The sequence below is a fragment of the Notolepis coatsorum genome (assembly GCF_963971535.1).
Source record: "Notolepis coatsorum genome assembly, chromosome: 5".
Taxonomy (NCBI): Eukaryota; Metazoa; Chordata; class Actinopteri; order Aulopiformes; family Paralepididae; genus Notolepis; species Notolepis coatsorum.
In genome coordinates, this window is record NC_140169.1 from 98334555 (window position 1) to 98357277 (window position 22723).

The 22723-nt window shown below is 41.1% G+C and overlaps 1 protein-coding gene across 1 annotated transcript in view; it reads right to left on the reverse strand.

Moving 5' to 3' along the window:
- The window catches only part of med23 (mediator complex subunit 23), a 94814-nt gene that overhangs the window by 13466 nt on the left and 58625 nt on the right, over positions 1–22723 (reverse strand). Inside the window, exons 19-24 of the mRNA XM_084314433.1 lie at positions 15966–16090; positions 15477–15682; positions 8649–8829; positions 5975–6145; positions 4532–4748; positions 123–232 (exon numbers count right to left, since the gene is read on the reverse strand). Of these exons, the coding sequence (XP_084170559.1) occupies positions 123–232; positions 4532–4748; positions 5975–6145; positions 8649–8829; positions 15477–15682; positions 15966–16090 (1010 nt within the window). The remainder of the gene's footprint in view (positions 1–122; positions 233–4531; positions 4749–5974; positions 6146–8648; positions 8830–15476; positions 15683–15965; positions 16091–22723) is intronic.

The following is a 22723-nucleotide window of genomic DNA, read 5'->3' on the forward strand; positions in this document are numbered from 1 at the left end:
TAGAGCTCAACGTTAGACAATGCTGTCAAAGTAAACAGCTTAAAGATGCATTAGAAAGGCGTTGAGCTTGAACTGAAACCATCTCCCCGTCTGTTCCCGTGGATCACAGACCACGGCGTTACCTTGAGAGAGGAGATGATGGCGTGAACCAGCTTCCTCTTAAGGCTGGTCCGCTCCCTCAGGTGACGCTCGTAGTAATGAAGCGTGTTGTACAGGTAGGTCACTGGACGATCTGGAGACACGCACACAAACACATAGATACATATAAATGCACACATAAACACACACACATACTCAGACAGTCTCTCTCTCTCATCATGTAGTCATCTCAGACGGTCTCTCTCTCTCATCATGTAGTCATCTCAGACGGTCTCTCTCTCATCATGTAGTCATCTCAGACGGTCTCTCTCTCTCATCATGTAGTCATCTCAGACGGTCTCTCTCTCATCATGTAGTCATCTCAGACGGTCTCTCTCTCATGTAGTCATCTCAGAGGGGCTCTCTCTCTCATCATGTAGTCATCTCAGACGGTCTCTCTCTCTCTCATGTAGTCATCTCAGACGGTCTCTCTCTCATCATGTAGTCATCTCAGACGGTCTCTCTCTCATCATGTAGTCATCTCAGACGGTCTCTCTCTCATCATGTAGTCATCTCAGATGGTCTCTCTCTCTCATGTAGTCATCTCAGATGGTCTCTCTCTCATCATGTAGTCATCTCAGACGGTCTCTCTCATCATGTAAAGTCATCTCAGACAGTCTCTCTCATCATGTAGTCATCTCAGACGGTATCTCTCTCATCATGTAGTCATCTCAGACGGTCTCTCTCTCTCATGTAGTCATCTCAGACGGTCTCTCTCTCATTATGTAGTCATCAGTCTACAGGACGGAGAGGCTTAGGCTAAGCTTCTTCCCCCAGGCCATCAGAGCCTTGAACAATGAACATTGAGAGACACAGAAACTGAACTATCCACACACAAGCACACACAGGCACACACAAGCACATACACGACACGCACGCTGAGCACGCTCACACACTAGCAGCCACTTTAACACTCATGCCGCACACACGCACACTTATGGCCAGAGGAAAGGCCACTTTAAAGTAGTATAACATCAGGAACAGTGTATTGCACTACTAAAGCTACCTAGCATGTCCTATATGCTCTGTAAATACTAATGTACAGATACCGAGATGGCACACCATGTACCTGTTTATCGCACTGTTTTATTGGATTCTATTAATATGTTGTACCACTGTATTTTATTGGATTCTATTATATGTTGTACCACTGTATTGCACATCGTCGCGGGCAAGACCAGCCGCATTTCACTGTATACCTGTATGCCGTGACAATTAAAACTCTTGACTTGACTTGATCTCAGACGGTCTCTCTCTCTCTCTCTCTCTCATGTAGTCATCTCAGACGGTCTCTCTCATCATGTAGTCATCTCAGACGGTCTCTCTCTCATGTAGTCATCTCAGACGGTCTCTCTCTCATGTAGTCATCTCAGACGGTCTCTCTCTCATCATGTAGTCATCTCAGATGGTCTTTCTCTCTCATGTAGTCATCTCAGACGGTCTCTCTCATCATGTAGTCATCTCAGACGGTCTCTCTCTCATGTAGTCATCTCAGACGGTCTCTCTCTCATGTAGTCATCTCAGACGGTCTCTCTCTCTCATCATGTAGTCATCTCAGACGGTCTCTCTCTCCCATGTAGTCATCTCAGATGGTCTCTCTCTCTCTCATGTAGTCATCTCAGACGGTCTCTCTCTCATGTAGTCATCTCAGATGGTCTCTCTCTCATCATGTAGTCATCTCAGACGGTCTCTCTCTCTCATCATGTAGTCATCTCAGACGGTCTCTCTCTCATCATGTAGTCATCTCAGATGGTCTCTCTCTCATCATGTAAAGTCATCTCAGACGGTATCTCTCTCATCATGTAGTCATCTCAGACGGTCTCTCATCATGTAGTCATCTCAGACGGTCTCTCTTTCTCTCATGTAGTCATCTCAGATGGTCTCTCTCTCTCATCATGTAGTCATCTCAGACGGTCTCTCTCTCTCATCATGTAGTCATCTCAGACGGTCTCTCTCTCATCATGTAGTCATCTCAGACGGTCTCTCTCTCTCATCATGTAGTCATCTCAGATGGTCTCTCTTTCTCTCATGTAGTCATCTCAGATGGTCTCTCTCTCTCATCATGTAGTCATCTCAGACGGTCTCTCTCTCTCTCATGTAGTCATCTCAGACGGTCTCTCTCTCATCATGTAGTCATCTCAGACGGTCTCTCTCTCTCATCATGTAGTCATCTCAGACGGTCTCTCTTTCTCTCATGTAGTCATCTCAGATGGTCTCTCTCTCTCATCATGTAGTCATCTCAGACGGTCTCTCTCTCATCATGTAGTCATCTCAGACGGTCTCTCTCATCATGTAGTCATCTCAGACGGTCTCTCTCTCATCATGTAGTCATCTCAGATGGTCTCTCTCTCATCATGTAGTCATCTCAGATGGTCTCTCTCTCATCATGTAGTCATCTCAGATGGTCTCTCTCTCTCATCATGTAGTCATCTCAGACAGTCTCTCTCTCATGTAGTCATCTCAGACGGTCTCTCTCTCTCATCATGTAGTCATCTCAGACGGTCTCTCTCTCTCATCATGTAGTCATCTCAGACGGTCTCTCTCTCATCATGTAGTCATCTCAGACGGTCACCATCTCAGACGGTCTCTCTCTCATCATGTAAAGTCATCTCAGATGGTCTCTCTCATCATGTAGTCATCTCAGATGGTCTCTCTCTCATCATGTAAAGTCATCTCAGACGGTCTCTCTCTCATCATGTAGTCATCTCAGACGGTCTCTCTCTCATGTAGTCATCTCAGACGGTCTCTCTCATCATGTAGTCATCTCAGACGGTCTCTCTCTCATGTAGTCATCTCAGACGGTCTCTCTCTCTCATCATGTAGTCATCTCAGACAGTCTCTCTCTCATGTAGTCATCTCAGACGGTCTCTCTCTGTCATGTAGTCATCTCAGACGGTCTCTCTCTCTCATGTAGTCATCTCAGACGGTCTCTCTCTCTCATGTAGTCATCTCAGACGGTCTCTCTCTCTCATCATGTAAAGTCATCTCAGACGGTCTCTCTCTCTCATCATGTAGTCATCTCAGACGGTCTCTCTCTCATCATGTAGTCATCTCAGACGGTCTCTCTCTCATCATGTAGTCATCTCAGACGGTCTCTCTCTCATCATGTAAAGTCATCTCAGACGGTCTCTCTCATCATGTAGTCAACTCAGACAGTCTCTCTCATCATGTAGTCATCTCAGACGGTCTCTCTCTCATCATGTAAAGTCATCTCAGACGGTCTCTCTCTCATCATGTAAAGTCATCTCAGACGGTCTCTCTCTCATCATGTAAAGTCATCTCAGACGGTCTCTCTCTCTCTCTCATGTAGTCATCTCAGACGGTCTCTCTCATCATGTAGTCATCTCAGACGGTCTCTCTCTCTCATCATGTAGTCATCTCAGACGGTCTCTCTCTCTGTCTCTCATCATGTACAGTAGGCTTGGGCGGTATCATTTTTTTCACACCGTCATACCTTGCTGACATAATACCCCGGTATACTGTATATGACGGTATGACAAAAACAATAAGGTTAGCGTTAGCATGTAGCCTAGCCATGGCAGACTATTTGATTCCTTAAGGGCTCGAAATTGCCTGGGTTTTGGTCATATGCTCCCGAAATGCTCCCGCTGTTTGGCTACTTCTATGTGCAGTGAAAACTACTCGAATGCTTTATAACCTAGTCATTGATTTAGTTCAGGGTAATCTAAAATTAGCCACGGAGCTAACGCTAGCTAAAGTGAGCTAACGCTAGTTAATCAAGCTCACAGAGAGAGATAAACAGGTCATATGCTCCCGAAATGCTCCCGCTGTTTGGCTACTTCTATGTGCAGTGAAAACTACTTGAATGCTTTATAACCTAGTCATTGATTTAGTTCAGGGTAATCTAAAATTAGCCGCGGAGTTAACGCTAGCTAACGTGAGCTAACACTAGTTAATCAAGCTCACAGAGAGATAAACAGCTGCCAGCGGAGAGTACAGGTACAAATACAATAAAAAGCGGGTGGGGGCTGTTGTGTAAACCTTGTACTCTTTAGTTCACATATAATAAGAGACGGATTATTTGCTTGCTCCACCAGTGCACCACAAGCACACACACCAACTCTCGTTACCACAACGCTTTACGGTATTTTCACAGCACTGTCGCAACATTACCGTAAAACGTGAACACCGTTCACTCGCTCCACTAGTGAGGACTGGTCTCGCCCTCTGCTGGCGCGTGTGTGCACTACACTCAAAACTCAGTTTCACTGTAATAGAAACTGAAGCGCATCTGTGATTTTGACCTGGATTTCTAAATACCCTGGTATACGGTCTCTCTCTCTCATCATGTACAGTCATCTCAGATGGTCCATCTCTCTCTCCCTTTCTCTCTATGTCCCCCCATCTGTCCATCTCTATGTCTCTCTCTCACCGTGGAACTTGTATAGTCCTCCCAGATGGTCCAGTAGTGTCTCCAGTGACTTGGAGACGGGCAGCAGCTCCAGGAAGCGATGGATGACGATGTCGAACACAGGCAGGAAACGCAGACAAACGTTCCCAAAGTAGATGGGCAGGTACTGAGACTGGAGCTGCATAGGCGGATTGACCTGGTCCGCTAGCCCCTCGAAGTACAGCTTCTCTGGGTACTTCTGTAGGACACACATCATACATATAGTAATATTATATCAAGATAATATATAGTAATATTATATCAAGTACAGCTTCTCTGGGTAATTCTGTAGGACACACATCATAGTAATATAAGTACAGCTTCTCTGGGTACTTCTGTAAGATAAACACCATACATATAGTAATATTATATCAAGATAATATATAGTAATATTATATCAAGTACAGCTTCTCTGGGTAATTCTGTAGGACACACATCATAGTAATATAAGTACAGCTTCTCTGGGTACTTCTGTAAGATAAACACCATACGTATAGTAATATTATATCAAATACATCTTCTCTGGGTACTTCTGTAGTACAAACGTCATACATATAGTAGTATTATATCAAAATAATATATAGTAATATCATATCAAGTACAGCTTCTCTGGGTACATCTGTAGTACTAACATGATACGTATAGTAATATTATATCAAGATAATAATAATAATAATATATATAGTCATTATGGTCATATGGTCTATATGTCATAATTTGTCAAGTAATTTGTTAAGTATTCTATTATATACTTATTGTTTATGTGTCTTGTAAGCCCATATGGGCTGGGCATACACCTGTATGTAAGACACGAAAATAAAAAACATCAAATCAAATCAAATCATATAGTAATATTATAGCAAGATAATACAAGATAATTACACAGTAATATTATATCAATATAATACATAATGTTATATCAAGTATAACTTCAATACCATGACAATATATGTGTGTGTTTGTGTGTGCATACCTAATGATAGGTCATGTGTTTGTTGTATGTACCTTGTGATAGGTCATGTGTTTGTTGTATGTGTGTACCTTGTGATAGGTCATGCGTTTGTTGTGTGTACCTTGTGATAGGTCATGTGTTTGTTGTGTGTACCTTGTGATAGGTCATGTGTTTGTTGTGTGTACCTTGTGATAGGTCATGTGTTTGTTGTGTGTACCTTGTGATCGGTCATGTGTTTGTTGTGTGTACCTTGTGATCGGTCATGTGTTTGTTGTGTGTACCTTGTGATAGGTCATGTGTTTGTTGTGTGTACCTTGTGATAGGTCATGTGTTTGTTGTGTGTACCTTGTGATAGGTCATGTGTTTGTTGTGTGTACCTTGTGATAGGTCATGTGTTTGTTGTATGTACCTTGTGTTAGGTCATGTGTTTGTTGTGTGTACCTTGTGATAGGTCATGTGTTTGTTGTGTGTACCTTGTGATAGGTCATGTGTTTGTTGTGCCAGTCAGACTGGAGCCAGTGCTCAGGGGCGTTCTCTTTGGCGAAGTCGCTCACGCGGTTCCTGAAGTCATTAGGCTTCAACAGTAGCAGCTGGATGATGAAGTAACAGACCTGAGCCTCATTACCTTCATGACTCCTCATAGCCTAGAGGAGAGGAGAGAGATAATGCATTTATTTAGTCACACACATGTCTGTGTGTCTGTGTGTGTGTCTGTCCACAGATATATTTCAGACTACAGGGCCGATTTGAATGAAACATTATACTAATAATTATAATAATGAATTGTATTTATAGAGCACACTTTAAAATACAATGTAGTCTCAAGGTGCTTTAACATGGCTTACTAAATAAAAATATACATCATAATAAAACGGATAAATTAAAACAATAGAATGGCCAAGAAAAGCACAAGTAAACCATATCAGGATCCTATAGAAAAGCAAGAGGAAGAAATTCTTTCAGTTTTGATTTAAAAACAGTAATGAGTAACTAGACAATTCCGTGGGGGGGAAATTGTGAAAGTGTGGGTGACGCCTGTGCACCGCCGGCCAACGGGAGAGGGTCTCTCGCGAGTCTCTACGACAAACGGTTCAAAGGATACAAAAAGGGGGCGCGGCCTAAGGATCGGGGGAGTGGTCAACATAGACCAATGAAAGAGGATATCCCTACTGAGTGCAATGACACAACCCGCAAGTTGCATAGCACTATTACACACTATTACACACTATTACTCTATTACACTCTATTACACACTATTACACACTATTACACACTTACACACTATTACACAATTACACACACACTATTACACACTATTACACACTATTACACACTATTACACACTATTACACAAATGGGGGACCCTGATGGAAACAAGACAAACGTCTTTCTCAGGTCTGCATCCCCTTAACAATTGTATGTATTGAGCCGTACTGTATTGTACCCATTCTGCAATCTGTTAAATAAAGTTTTCATTCATTCATTCATTCACACACTATTACACACTATTATTACACTATTATTACACTATTACACACTATTACACACTATTACACTATTACACACTATTACACACTATTACACACTATTACACATTATTACACTATTACACACTATTACACTATTACACACTATTACACACTATTACACTATTACACACTATTACACTATTACACTATTATACTATTACACACTACACTATTACACTATTACACACTATAACACTATTACACACTATTACACTATTACACTATTACACCGAGTACAATGGCACAATCCGCAAGTCTCTACGACAAACGGTTCAAGAGATACACTGAGGGGGTGTGGCCTAAGGGGGCGTGGTCTAAGGATTGGGGGAGTGGTCAACATCGGCCAATGAAAGGTGGTCAACATGGACCAATGAAAAATGAAAGAGGATATCCCTACTGAGTACAATGACACAACCCGCAAGACAGAGGGCGCTGTCCAGCAATTCAGTACTGCAACACAGTGATGGGCAATGATGGGTTAAGTCGATGAGGTCATTGGCAGGTCAGCTGAGCCATGAGCCCTGAGCCTCACAGCTGTTAGGCTGAACCAATCATGAGCAACGAGCCACACAGGTGATCACAATGACTTGCATATTCTGCATTTTCTTTGCATGACTGCATTGTCAGGTTGATTAAAAGAAAACTATAAGAGATGAAGCGTTGTGACTCGCACAGGAGCACTACAACGAGTAGGCGAAGGGTTGTGTGCGATATTGTGGCATTCGTGCGATATTGTGGCACTCCTTCGGCGATCGGAACAGAAGGGTAAAAAAGAGTGGGAAAAAAGAGATTCCACAATGAATTTGCATGGCGGTCAATGGGCAGGAGAACCTTCAAAGAAATGGTCGCCAGTTGAGATAGAAATGTCCAATTCCATTTATTTGGAAGTTGTTAGAATTGTTCCGATACCGATACCAGTATCGGAAATGCCTCCGATACTGCCTAAAATGCTGGTATCGGCGAGTACGCCGAAAGTCTAGCCTCCGATCCCATATGACGTCATTTATCTCCTGCAGAGTGAGGATTATAAAATGAACGTGTTTTAAAGTGTGATGCTGTTGTCATTTTAACAGCAGATACACTTTCTTAAATTCCATTGTCCCGACAGAGCGGTGTGACGGGGAGCTTGGATGTGTTTCGCTTGCTAGTGTTATTATACTGTAGCATTAACAGCTGAAAAGCTAGCTAGTTGGAACAACATCCGCTTTAACGTTACAAATCATCAAATCAGATGATCGCCTGTCCTTTCTCCAGGACCTGACACTGGCCGTCTATCAAAAATAACAATCAACAATTGGCGGGCATTTGCCAATTAGTTTATGCTGCAAACCAAAGTAGACCAATACCATAACCTATGGAACTAGAACACCACCCTGAGAATAGTCACAATCTAACAGACATTCATCAGAGATCACAAAGATACATGGTGCCACCTGGCAGAGATTTGTGCTCCACTGAGCACACCTTTCTAGTTAAATATGATTAAATGTTATTATGACCTGAGACACTATCATTTACCTGGAACATTAATAAATAAACAGCATCCAATCAAATTATTTGATTCCATTCCCCTGTGTGTGTGTGTGTGTGTGTGTGTGTGTGTGTGTGTTAATCCTACCAGACACAGTATGAGTCTGTCCAGAGTCACGATGTTGTACTTCCAGACCATGTCGTTGAGGATCTCAATGCACTTGTTGAGCTGCTGACCTCCGGCTGAGGTGGAGAACTCGTACACCAGGAAGTCCGCAAAGGTGCGCACGTGGGCCACCAGCGCACGTGCTCCTATGCGCTCCAAGACCCTGGGGTAAAAAGATATAATAATAAAAACGATTCTGATATTAATAACAATAATTATTATTATAACAACAATACTTATTATAACAATAACAATAGTAGTAATATAATAATAACTATAATAATTTAAACATGAATAACTATACTAGTACTACGAATTATTATCATAGTAATACAAATACTAACAATTATCATATTAATAACATTAACACTTTGATTGCCTAAGGCTAAATTCATGATATACCATCCCTTGCCAGCTCTATTTGTCTATGGAGAAGTTCCCCTTCTTTGCAGGGCTATAACTTTTTAAATTCTATTGCTAAATTGCCATTATTAGGGCCCATTCAATGTCCTATATGTATTGTTCAGGGTGTATGAACGTTAAACTTTTTCATTCACATATTCATACTAAAATATGATCTAAAGTATAAGTATGTTTTCATCTCTTTCTGCAGCTTTCTCCAGAACGTGATTTATAGCCCCAAATGCATTATATTGATGATCAAATACAGTTTGATAGCAATCGGCGCGATATAAAAAGATCCAACTGGACGGACTTCTGGAAGTTACTACACGTCATCTGATGTTGACCGGATGGGCGAGGGGGCGTTTATAATTCCGTGGGCAGCGTTATACCATTCATCTAATGTGGGTCAAATGTTCATCATAGCAGTTAGTGTCGAACACGGTAATATTACACGCTAAAACTCACCCCAGTCTCCGCGGGCCGTTGGGCGATCAGCGTGGGGTAGACAGTTTTCCATTATGGGATGTCGAAATACCCGGTCCATTTCCAGGTTGTATAATACTATATACGTCCAAATTATGTTGTTTATCGAGTTATTTGCAACCGATCGATGTCCAGTGTATCAAGATGGAGTCCCGGGACCTATAGCGAGTGCCCGGAAGTAATATGGGTGATCAGCACTTCATCCACATAACTTCCTGTTTGGCGCTTCTGCCGATCGGCCACCAGATGGCGCTCTTGAACCGCTAGAGGATTGAGAGGAGCTCAGAACTGTGTGTGAAGGCTGCGGATGGAAAATATGATTCCGATCACAGATTTTTGAAATATTGATATTAAAGACGAGTTACGGCATCCTCGGCAACTTGAGCATGGCGGGGAAGGACGCCTAAACACGTTTTCGGCACTTAAAGTGTTAATCAATTATTATTATTATGTGTTATAACAACATCAATAACAATTATAACAATAATAACAACTAAACACAATAATATTAGTCATAATAATATAATAATTAAAATACTAACTATACTACTATTACTACTACTAATAATAACAATAATTACAATAATAATAATAATTATTATAGCTGCTTTGCAGCCATGGGATGGGGCCGGGGAAAGGAAGAAGAGGAAAAAGAAGAAGAGGAAGAGGCTCTTGTTTCCATTCCATTAACACGTTGAATAAACTGAGAAGTGGGATGACATGTTCGTTTGTGTTTTGACTTTGATATGTGAACAACTCATACTGTAATGAACCATTATGGCAGGTCATAAACATGTTGAGCTAACAGAGTAGTACTGTAGCATGTGGTCTGTTTGTATTTCTACTTCTTGTGTGCACAGATCACACTATTACTATGTGGGAGATAAAAGACTTTCCTTCTCATAAGGGAATTGTGTGTAGTGTTGTCACGATAACAAAATGTTGACTTTGATACAGATACCAGCCTAAGTATCACGATACCGATTCTAAAACAATACCACGGTAAAAAGATTATTATATCAGGAAAAGTATTGTAATATATTATTTATTAGATGACAGAACATGGACAATTCTGTATACAATTATTTAATTAATTATTATTTGAATTAATATTTTGACGCTGTTGAAACGTAAATAAGAAAATGATTCTGTTACAGCTGCTGAGCTATATACTATAGCTAATGTCCATTTGTTATTATTAGGGATGTCCCGATCCGATCACGTGATCAGGGCCGATCACGTGATTTTCCGAAGATCGGGATCGGCAAAAAAAATCTTATTTTTTTTATGACCATGTTCACGTCATGTTATGACCATGTTCACGTCTTAAACTCATACTGAGGCCTTAGTTTGCATATCATCATTCATTTATTTATTGTCACACAGAGCAGAAGAATTTTGCCAAAACAAACCAATAGTATCCAGCTGCAGAACGGCAGACCAGCCACACTCTCAGACCCAAACGCATTTCCTTTGATTTAATTATACATCAAATGATTTATGTCAAGGATTGCAATGCCTCGCTTGAATGAAGTTAACTTTTCACCTGGATAACGTCAACATTCAGGGTGAATGTAATGTGAGAAATTGGGATTAAAAATTATAATAATTAAAAAAAAACATGATTTTCTTTTTTTTGATCGGATCGGGAAAGATCGGTATCGGTAGATACTCAAAATCACATGATCGGGAGCAAAAAAATTTGATCGGGACATTCCTAGTTATTATGTGTAATCTCTCCACTTCACACTATGTTAGTGCTTGTGCCAGCACAGATTATATATAAAAAAAATATGATATATATATACACACATGTAAATCAATCTTCCTTTTGAATAAAATAGGTTCAGAAATCAGGATTGTTAGCCTAAATCATGTGAAACAGAGTAGCCTATAGAAAATGTGAGAGAGGGATGTCTGTGACTATTTCCCCTATGCTCAGTTGACACCGTTGACACGCCCACTACGCAAAGCGTGTTCTCTCACACACAACAGACACACACTGCTCCGGTCACGCATCCACTCAACTTGCATCAGGCTATTAATCTAAAAGTATCGATACTATTAAAGTATTGAAACATTTTTAACAGCTGGGTATTGCGATACTTTTCTAGTATCGGTGTATCGTGCGACACTAATATATATTATATGCAGACATTAAAAATAATTCAGTTTTAGTAGTAGTTTAGTTTAGTAGGTTTAGTTTAGTTTAGTAGGTGGCACAGTGGTGTAGTGGTTAACACTGTCGCCTCACAGCTAGAAGGGTCCGGGGTTCGATTTCTGCTTGGGGACCAGGTTGCCGCGTTGCCAGGTACCCAGGTGGGGTATCTCCTGGGCCTTTCTGTTCTCCCCGTGCTCGCAAGGGTTTCCCCTCCCAATAAGATAAAACCAATGGAAAAACATGCATTCGTCCCTGACGAAGACGGACAGGAACACTGGTCTCCGGGCGCGGCCCACACCACAGCCCATGTCTGCTCCCGGCTTCCCTTGGGTGGAAGGACGACGGGATGGGAAAAGTGCAAAGAGACATTTGTGTTCCTGTGGGTTGCCAATCTTGCATGTGTGTGTGTGTGTTAAGCTGCATGACAATTAAAGACTTCTTCTTAAAGACTTCTTCTTCTAGTAGTAATAATAATAGTAGTATTTACCAGAACCATATCTGGTTAATATGGTCCATCTCCAGTAGTAGTAATAATAATACTACTACTAATAATAATAGTATTTACCTGAACGCTATCTGGTTAATATGGTCAGTCTCCAGTAGTAGTAATACTAGTAATATTAACAGTAATAGCAGTAGTAGTATGAGTAGTAATAGTAGTAGTAGTAATAGTAGTATTTACCTGAACCCTATCTGGTTAATTTGGTTGCTCTCCAGCAGGCCATGTGAGCGGCGCGGCGCGTGAGCGGCGCGCGGAGCGGGCGGTTTTGACGTGAGCGAGGAGTGGGTTTTAAAATGAGTCGGCGCGACGTCCGGAGCGAGAGTTCTCCTCCGCTCCAATCCACTCCAGGCCGCTCACAGTGGTTTAACACTGTTGATGTAATATATACATGCAGTACAATGCCAAAGCAACAGATGGCGATGTACAAACATGAAGGCCATTTTCAACCAATGAGAAGGGTGAACCTGTGATATCCTGTTCAGGCTTTGTCACTGTAGAGACGCCCACACGCACTCCTGTTAGAAAAAGTATCGACGCCATTGTTGTTGACGTTAGCTTACATGCTAACGTTAATGGCAGCGACCATAGCATTGTGGCTCGGCTAGCCTATCATCGCTTAATAGAGCTAGTGAATGGATAAACAACGTTATTTAACATTGCAGAATGGCAACAATTACAATGCGGCTCAATACAAACAATTGTTAAGGGGCCCAGGGGGTGTAGACTGTTGTAGTTTGAGCTAATTTACACCATGCTCCAAAAAAATAAAAGAAAAGGGAAAATGCAGAGCGATCTGGCGCGGGGAGCGCTCGATTCAAGGTGAGCGGGGAGCGAGCGGAGAGCGACTTGGGGGCGGGGTCAACATGAGCGATTAGCGGAGCGGACGAAGCTTTAAAGAGCGAAGAGCGGATTTCTTGGCCGCGCCGATCCGCTCACGTGGCCTGCTCTCCAGTAGTAATAATAATAGTAGTAGTAGTAGTATTAATAGTACAGTAGTATGAGTAGTAGTACTAGTATAGTAGTAGTAGTGTTGTCACGATACTGGAATTTCGACTTCGATACGATACCTTGAAAAGTATCGATACTTCGATACCATTTCGATACCAAAAAAAATATATATATATATATATATATTTTTTCTTTTTTTTTTTTTTTTTTTAAACAAATTTAGCTTTTGTTGCTGGTTGATTCTCCTCAGCTTCGAGTCTGGTACTATAAGAGAAGATAAATATAACACTTTTAAAACCCTTTGTTTATCTTTAGATCACACATTTAAAAATAACTGTTCATCTCACTTCAATCATTTTTATTGCAAATGCAGAACATGGTATTTTCTCAAGCAGACAGATGTAAACACTGTAATCTGTGTTGCATGTACCTCACAAACTGAACAGTTAGTAACAGTTTTTATTTAAAGATAACGAGAGCAAGCAAGAGAGAGAGAGAGGTATCGGTAGATAGAGAGAGAGAGAGAGAGAGAGGTAGCGGTAGATAGAGAGAGAGAGAGAGAGAGAGAGAGAGAGAGCGAGAGAGAGAGGTAGCGGTAGATAGAGAGAGAGAGAGAGAGAGAGAGAGAGAGAGAGAGAGAGAGAGCGAGAGAGAGGTAGCGGTAGAGAGAGAGAGAGCGAGAGAGAGGTAGCAGTAGATGGAGAGAGACAGAGAGAGACAGAGAGGCTATGCTCGGAGCATTTTAGTAATGTTACATTTTCAACAAGATTGCTGCTAACACTTGGTGGAAACGGGGTAACGTTAACCTTATGTCGACTGTAGTATTGTATGACCTCGACATAACGTTTACACGTTAACGTTACTCCGTTTCCAATGCAGTATTTATAACTGTGGCCAGCTAAGCTAAGGGAGCTAACTTTAGCTGGTAGCTGTAACGTTACAACGAAGCAGCTGTTGATATTATGCGCCATCAGTAGACAACATATCATGTATTAAACTAGAGTTAATGGTTTAATGCTTCAGTCACAGTGACGTTGAAAGAGCAGCTGTCACGAACCTCTTTCATTTCTTTATGGAGATCGGCGCTGGCACTGCTATAACCGCTTGCAAATAGCATTGGGGCATTTGTAGCTTGTCCTTCGTTGTTTACTTGAAACCCGAAGTACCTCCAAACAGCACTTCTGCTGCTTTCTTTATCCACAAGCACAAGTTGCGGAGGCTCTGCATTTACCATCTTCAGCTAAAATGTTTGTTTACTAACTGAAGAAGACGGCTCTCTGTGACTCTGTGAGGGGGAGGGCTGGACTCGGAGGAGCCGGGGGGGCAAGCACGCTGAGCGCTCTGAACAGCAAGTCAACAACTTGCGGTAGAACACTCGCCAGCTGGTGGTACCGATACTGCAGAAAGTATCGGTACTTCGGGAAATGAGTATCGAAGCCTTTTTAAATATTCAGTATCGATATGTATCGATACTTCGATATTTTTGACAACACTAAGTAGTAGTAATAAAAGTACAGTAGTATGTAATAGTAGTAATAGTACAGTAGTATGCACCTGAACCCTATAATAGTAATAGTACAGTAGTATGCACCTGAACCCTATAATAGTAATAGTACAGTAGTATGCACCTGAACCCTATAGTAGTAATAGTACAGCAGTAATAGTACAGTAGTATGCACCTGAACCCTATAATAGTAATAGTACAGTAGTATGCACCTGAACCCTATAATAGTAATAGTATAGTAGTAATAGTACAGTAGTATGCACCTGAACCCTATAATAGTAATAGTACAGTAGTATGCACCTGAACCCTATAATAGTAATAGTATAGTAGTAATAGTACAGTAGTATGCACCTGAACCCTATAATAGTAATAGTACAGTAGTATGCACCTGAACCCTATAGTAGTAATAGTACAGTAGTATGCACCTGAACCCTATAATAGTAATAGTACAGTAGTATGCACCTGAACCCTATAGTAGTAATAGTACAGCAGTAATAGTACAGTAGTATGCACCTGAACCCTATAATAGTAATAGTACAGTAGTATGCACCTGAACCCTATAATAGTAATAGTATAGTAGTAATAGTACAGTAGTATGCACCTGAACCCTATAATAGTAATAGTACAGTAGTATAATAGTAACAGTAAAGCAGTAATAGTAGTAGTACAGTAGTAATAGTAATAGTACTGAAGGCACCTGAACCCTATAATAGTACAGTAGTATGCACCTGAACCCTATAGCAGTAACAGTACAGTAGTAATAGTACAGTAATAGTACAGTAGTAACAGTAACAGTACTGAACGCACCTGAACCCTATCTGGTTGATGTGATCCGTCTCCAGCAGCATCTTCCACAGCAGACAGAGGAAGAGGGGGGGCGAGCCCTGCATGGAGAAGTGTGTAGTGATGTCATTCTCGTTGGACATGGACTTCCACTTCCTGTATTCTTCTTCTACATTCTTCTTCAAGTTGAAGCGTGACTCCTGGGGTACGCTGTTCTGCTTGAAGAACGCCTGTTGACAGAATCATACCATAAATACATGAGAATATATAATATAATTGATAAATAATATATAATATAATTGATAAATAGTAACAGTTGAGACCTATTTCACCTACAGCTAATCAGGTGGGGGGCCGGGGGTTAGGGGTGGACCCAAGAGCTATTGTTCGCACATGACTGCCAAGGTGTTAAAATGCTATAGCTCTCCTACTTTGGAATGCAAATACAAGCAGCTGATTCTGCATCTAAACATGTGTGTGTGTGTGTGTGCGCGTGTGTGTGTGTGTGTGTACCTGTAGTGGGGCAGGGAAGCAGGACAGAGTGTGTGAAGCCCAGTTATGAGGCGTGAAGGTCATGATGGTCTGAAGGATCTCTTTACACCACGTCCCCTGAATCGAGTCTGAGCCTGTAAAGAAGTCTACACACACGCGCGCGCACACACACACACACACACAATAAGAAGCTAATAGAAAGTTAATGTACACAGTGAATAAGAAGCTAATAAATGGAAATGATATGATATGATAAATGGTGCATTTTATATAGTGCTTCTATGCAAAGTGCTTTACAATTTTGTTCCTCACATTTGACCCATTCACTCACACATTCACACACCGACGGCGGAGGCAGCCAACCATGCCAGGTGCCAACCTGCTCATCGGGAGCAGTTACGGGTTAAGTGTCTTGCTCAAGGACACTTCGATACGCTGCCCGGGTGGAGCAGGAATCTAACCGGGAACCTTCCGATTGCCAGACAACCGTTCTACCTCTTGAGCTACTGTCGACCCAAAGATATAATACAGTGAATAAGAAGCGAATAGAAATATATAATACAGAAAATACAGAGTGTGTGTTTCAGGTGTGTGTGTGTGTCTGTGTTTCAGGGTTGGTCGGTTGGTTGGGTGTGTATGTGTGTGTGTGTGTGTGTGTGTAGGTGTGTGTGTGTACTTCAGAGTTGTGTGTGTTTGTGTTTTCAGGGTTGTGTGTGTTTGTGTTTTCAGGGTTGTGTGTGTGTGAGTTTCAAGTTCAAGTTTCTTTATTAGTTGTTTTTTCTGTTATGAGCTCCTGGGAGTGTCTAGATGAAAAATAGATAAAAAGGATCAAATAGAAAGTCAAAAGTACGTAAGCAAAAAGTGTTCAGTCAATATGCATATGTATAATATACATTATATATATGTGTGTGTATGTATACGTGTGTGTGTGTGTGCGTTTCAGGGCTGTGTGTGTTTGTTTCAGGGTTGGTTGTGTGTGTGTATTTCAGGGTTGTGTGTGAGGAGTGTGTTTCAGGATTGTATGCGAGTGTGTGTGTGTGTGTTTCAGGGTTGTGTGTGTGCGTGTGTTAACACTTTGAGCGCCACTCACAATAGTTACGTTGAAAGCCACGTCACGGCTTTTCTCGGAATTTTGTTTATTTTTTATTTTTTAGCGATCTGAAATCATATTGCATCACCCGAGCCTACCGTTGGAAATCCAGGGGCCGCCGGCGATCAGATGTGAAAAAAGCGCCCCCTATCGTCTCCCAGATGGTAAATCACCCTTTTGGAATGGACTCAATGAAAATGGATGGGAGAAAAAAAATATTCCAGTCCACATTTTCCAGTCCACTGATGCAGCCGGAGTTACCAGAGTTCATTCTGGAGCCTCTGAGCCGCGGCAAGCATGGGTCTGTACACACGTTGGATCAATATACTTATCGATTTTTTCGAATGGTGATCAGGAATTGGAATATACCATTTGGATACAATCTGATGTCAGGTAAGGAATCTATGTTATCAGTGTTAGGATAATCAGACTCGTTTTCACAGAGATATAAGGTTTTTTGTGATATGTGCTCTAGCTGTTTCACTGTAAAATCCATGAGGAAATGAAAGCAGCTATTATCAGCGCGCGGCTCGAACGTGCGTGCGCATATACTATTGATCATCTAGCGTTTATTTGAAAACGATTCATAAATAGGCCGACAAATATCAACGTTCTGGAATATTCCAGTAAAAGGCGATTATCATAGAATAGGTTGTTTTTCACCTGAAAACGGGTGCTTTTCAAAATGCTCTCAAACGGAAATGAAGCGATAAAAAACCAATCTGCCTTGACAACACTGACTGGAAAATGATTATTTGATAAGCGACGGGCAGATTAGACACATAGCCATAATTTAAAACATAGATTAGGCGATATTAACGTTAACATTGACGCCGATGGTGGCATTCAAGGGACTAAATGTGAATTAACCCACGGCACTCAAAGTTTACAGGGTTGTGTGTGTGTGTGTGGTACAGGGTTGTGCGTGTGTGTGTGTCTTTCAGGGCTGTGTGTGTGTGTGTTTCAGGGTTGTGCGAGTGTGTGTGTGTCTTTCAGGGCTGTGTGTGTGTGCGTGTGTGTAGGTGTGTGTGTAGGTGTGTGTGTGTGTCTTTTTTTTTATTTAAATTTTTTTTTAATTCTTTTTTTTAAACACACATATAAACAAACATGACAACACACGATAAGATACACAAGCATTAATATACAGTGTATATCCAACGAAATTACCATTTATACCAATGTCTTATACAGGATATACCCCTAATACCTGTTATCTAAAAACTTACACACATATGCTCCAGCTCGAACCCCCCCCTCCCGGACGCCTCTTTGGATAGTACCTCCATTATCCCTCGCTCCTAACCAGACACTACCATTATAAGCTAGCTTTTATTCTCTCCACCACTTCTAACCACATTGACATTTTGGATTCATTGAGACCCAGAATTCTTGCTGTAGATATTTCTTGATAAATCACATCGAGATATGTAAGAAACCAAACTTTCTGGCAAATTTTTTCCGGTTGAAACCAGCGTGATGCGATCAGCTTTTTAGCTACTGTGATACCCGATAAAACCAATCTCTTTAGCTGTGGATTTACTGCAAACTCAAAAACATCATTCAATAGTAATACAGAGGGGTGTACAGGTATATTCCAAGATACGAGTTTTGATAATTGTTGGGTCACATCTTTCCAGAATGTCTTAACTGGTGGGCAGTCCCAATACATGTGCATAAATGTCCCTTCGTCCCCATTTGTACATTGGGAGCATTTGGAGTCTTGTTTAAGACCCATTCTGTTCAGTCTTATAGGAGTCAAGTATGTCCTGTGAATATAGTTAAGATTGATTTGTTGATGGTCCGGGTTCCTTGATGTAAGTCGGACATTTGCCCAGGCTCCTTGCCAATCAAAGTCACTTTCCAGGTCTGGTATATCCCTCCTCCAGACAGAGTCTAGTTGGAGGGTTTCATACGAGGACGTTAGTAATTGATGATAAAAATCTGAAACAAAACCTCTCGATGTCTCTCTTTCATAGAAGAATTTGTGGTATCTGTGGTGTTCAATTGGTATGTCTAATGGAACACCGTGAGACTTCAAACATAGCCGTAACTGTATGTAAAAAAGCCATGTGGACTTGGTGAGATTACATTTTTTGCATATTTCTCCATAACTACAAAAACCCTGTTGGTTAAAAACATCCCCTAATGAGTGTTTGCCTTGCTCTTCCCATATAGGGAATCGTATAGGTCGTTTTTCAATTAAGAGTGCATTGTTATTGAATAAGGGAGTGTGATTGTGCCATTTATGTGGGTTAGGATATTTTTTTTGTGTATCACGCCATATCCGGATCGCATGGGTAATTATGGGGCCAAATTTCCGTTCACAGTGCTTGATTGGTAGTTTAGTGTATGCTATGTCCTTCAGTCTATGTGGGGCTACTATGTTTTCTTCTAATTTTCTCCAGGATACTAATGCTTGGGGATCAAACCATGTTGTCAATGGTCTTAATGTGTACGCCTTAAAATAGTGGAAAAAATCTTGAAATGCCATGCCACCGTCTGCTTTATTTCTCTGTGCGGTGGATCTTTTTATACGTGGTGGTTTGTTATTCCAAATAAATTTGTATGTGGAGGAGTGTAATCTTTTCCAGTAACCCTCTGGAGGGGGTAACGGTAGCATTGAACTGAAGAAGTTGATTCTAGGTAGTACATCCATCTTAACTATTGATATCCGTGCCTGTACTGAGTTTTTAAGTTTTGCCCACCTATCAAGGTAGTCTTTGATTTTGTTTTGGATTTTTGTGTAATTGTGCTTCACCGTTTGTCTTATGGTGGGGAATATTTCCACTCCCAAGCATCTAAAATGTTTTACCATAGGTATCTCTCCTGGGAGGGTTATATCTTTTTTTGCAGGGGTGTTAAGTGGAAGGAAAGCCGACTTCGGCCAATTTATCTTAAATCCCGATAAATCACCAAAGTTCTCAATCAACTTGAGCAGATGAGGCAATGTGGTGTTGGGGTTTTGCATGAACAATATTACGTCGTCCGCATATAAACTAATTTTATGTTGTGTGCCCTTGATTACGATTGGTTCTATGGATTGGGATTGTCTTATATATTGTGCTAAAGGCTCTAATGATAGATCGAATAGTCCGGGACTAAGAGGGCAACCCTGTCTGGCTGAGCGTGATACCGGAAAGATTTTGGAGATGATTGTACCTGTTGTAATCATGGCCGATGGGTCTTTGTATAATACTTTAATCATATCAATGAATCCTTTTCCTAACCCCATCCTTTCTAATACTGCCCATAGATACGACCATTCCAGCCTGTCAAAGGCTTTCATAGCATCCAGGGACAGCATCGCCTTAGGTATGGTGTCGTCCTTGTCGGCATCTAGTACGTGCAGTATTCGTCTTATGTTATCAGTGATCAGGCGGCCTCTTATGAAGCCAGTTTGGTCCGGATTAACTAAAGACGTCATATGCTTTTGTAATCTGATGGCTAATACCTTAGAGTACAGTTTGATATCGGTTCCGAGGAGGCTTAAGGGTCTGTAACTACCGTACTCGGTGGGGTCTGTCTTTTTTGAGAAGGACTGTTATGAGTGCAATATTGTCGTTTTTATGGAAGTTCCCCTCCTTGACTGAGTATAAGATCATATTTAGTAATAAGGGTCCAATTATGTCCCAACAAGAAAGGTACATTTCTGGTGGGATACCGTCTCTTCCAGGAGCCTTACCACTTTGCATTTCGGATATGGCCTTCTTGAGTTCCTCTAGTGTGATCGGTGTTTCTAACTGTTTAGCGTCATCCTCTGAAAGTTTAGGGAGAATAATTTGATTAAGATATGTGTCCATTTTGTTTTGATCGAAGGTCGTTTCTGATTTCTGTCGGAGTAGAATTCTTTGAATGTATCGTTTATTTTTTCAGGGTCTGTTTCAAGTACTTGTTGTGCTCTAATGGTAGTTATATCTGCACATTTTGCATTAATTCTTAATCGCATGGCTAATAGGTGACTAGGTTTAGAACCTTGGGAGTACTGCTGTTGTCTTGTGCTGCGTATTTGTATTTCCGATTGTTGTCTGTATATGGCATTGATCTCTATTTTTAGTACGTTAACTTGATTTTCTAGTCGAGTTGAGTTGTTGTATTTTAAAGAATTAAATAACGTTGAGTAAAGCGTTTCCAGTTCAGACAGTTTTGTGTATTGATTCTTGCGCATTTTGGAGGAAAAGCTATCAGTGAAATCCTTGATCATTCCCTTTACTGACATCCATATTATTCTGGGGTCTTGCACCGAGTTTGCATTCTCCCGTAGGAATACTATAAGAGCTTCTTTGAGTTGTGTAATGAATTCCTTGTTATTAAGCAGCATCGATTTAAATCGCCATCTTGGGGCTCGGGAAGATAGTATGCCAAATGTTCCTTTTAGGAGTAAATAACAGTGATCTGATAGTGCATTGGGTATCATTTCCACTTCATATTTATCAAATAGTCTCGGGGATGCAAAGACATAATCTATTCTGGATAATGCGTTATGTCTCGCAGATCGACAAGAGTACTTTCGGGTCGTGGGATTAAGTGATCGCCATAAGTCATTTACACCTGTAATCTTCGACCAATCCTTTAATGCTTTAGATGAATTCTTTTGTTCGCTGGAAAAGGCGAGGTAAGATTTGTCCATCCTTGGATTCCAAATGGCATTAAAATCTGCACCTATTATAAATGAGTAATCGGGAAGGTCTAACATTGCATTGGTTAGTGTAGAGAAGAAACCCTCTTCGTACAAATTTGGGGCATATACCGCTGCCAATGCTATTTTCCTGTTATTGTGTACAATCATAGCTATAGTTATACGACCATCTGCATCCGACCATACTCCCTTTAATTCAATATTTAACTTACGTCTAACGACTATGGCTACACCTCGAGTTCTCGTACCAAAAGAAGAGTGACTAATATTATGATATGTGTTGTCCGCTAACGTATCTATGTCTTCCTCTAAAATGTGCGTTTCGCTTAGTAGAGCCACGTCCACATGTTCTTTTTTCATCAGTGTGAGCACGCTTTTGCTTTGTGTTGTTTATTTATCCCACCAGTGTTCCATATCATTATATTCAAACTAGCCATAATCTATACATGTTGTAGTGTAGTTTTTGGTAATGCTTCTGGAGTGCGAAGCTACAATCAACTTCAACATTTCCAACTTCAAACAAATACGGCCCTCCCTAACACTTGAAGCCGCAACGACATACCTACACTGTATGGTCTTCTCTCACATTGAATATTGCCTTCTAAACTGGTCATTTACTGGGGCCACAGCCATGAAACCCATAGAACAACTCTACAACAGAGCATTGAAGGTATATGACAGGAAACAGTACTCATACCACCACTGTAAAATCCTGGATAAGAATCAAATTTAAAATTTTGAAAACCTCAGACGTTATAAAAGTTCCTGCTTTGTATATAAATGCCTGCACAGATTAGCCCCTCCCCCTCTCAAGGAGTTTATCCACGAGAAAAGGAACACTGGATTAGCCACTAGATCAAACACCAGAGGGGATTGTGAGGTCCATTTTAGAAAGACCGCCTTCAGCAAAAATTGTCTATCGATAAAGGGAAGTGGAACATGGAACAGCCTTCCGGTCCCCTTAAGGGAATGTCCCACCCTGTCCACCTTTAAGGGCCAACTCAGGAAATGGCTGTTAGACAGCCAAATATGCACTCATTAGGGATGTTAGTG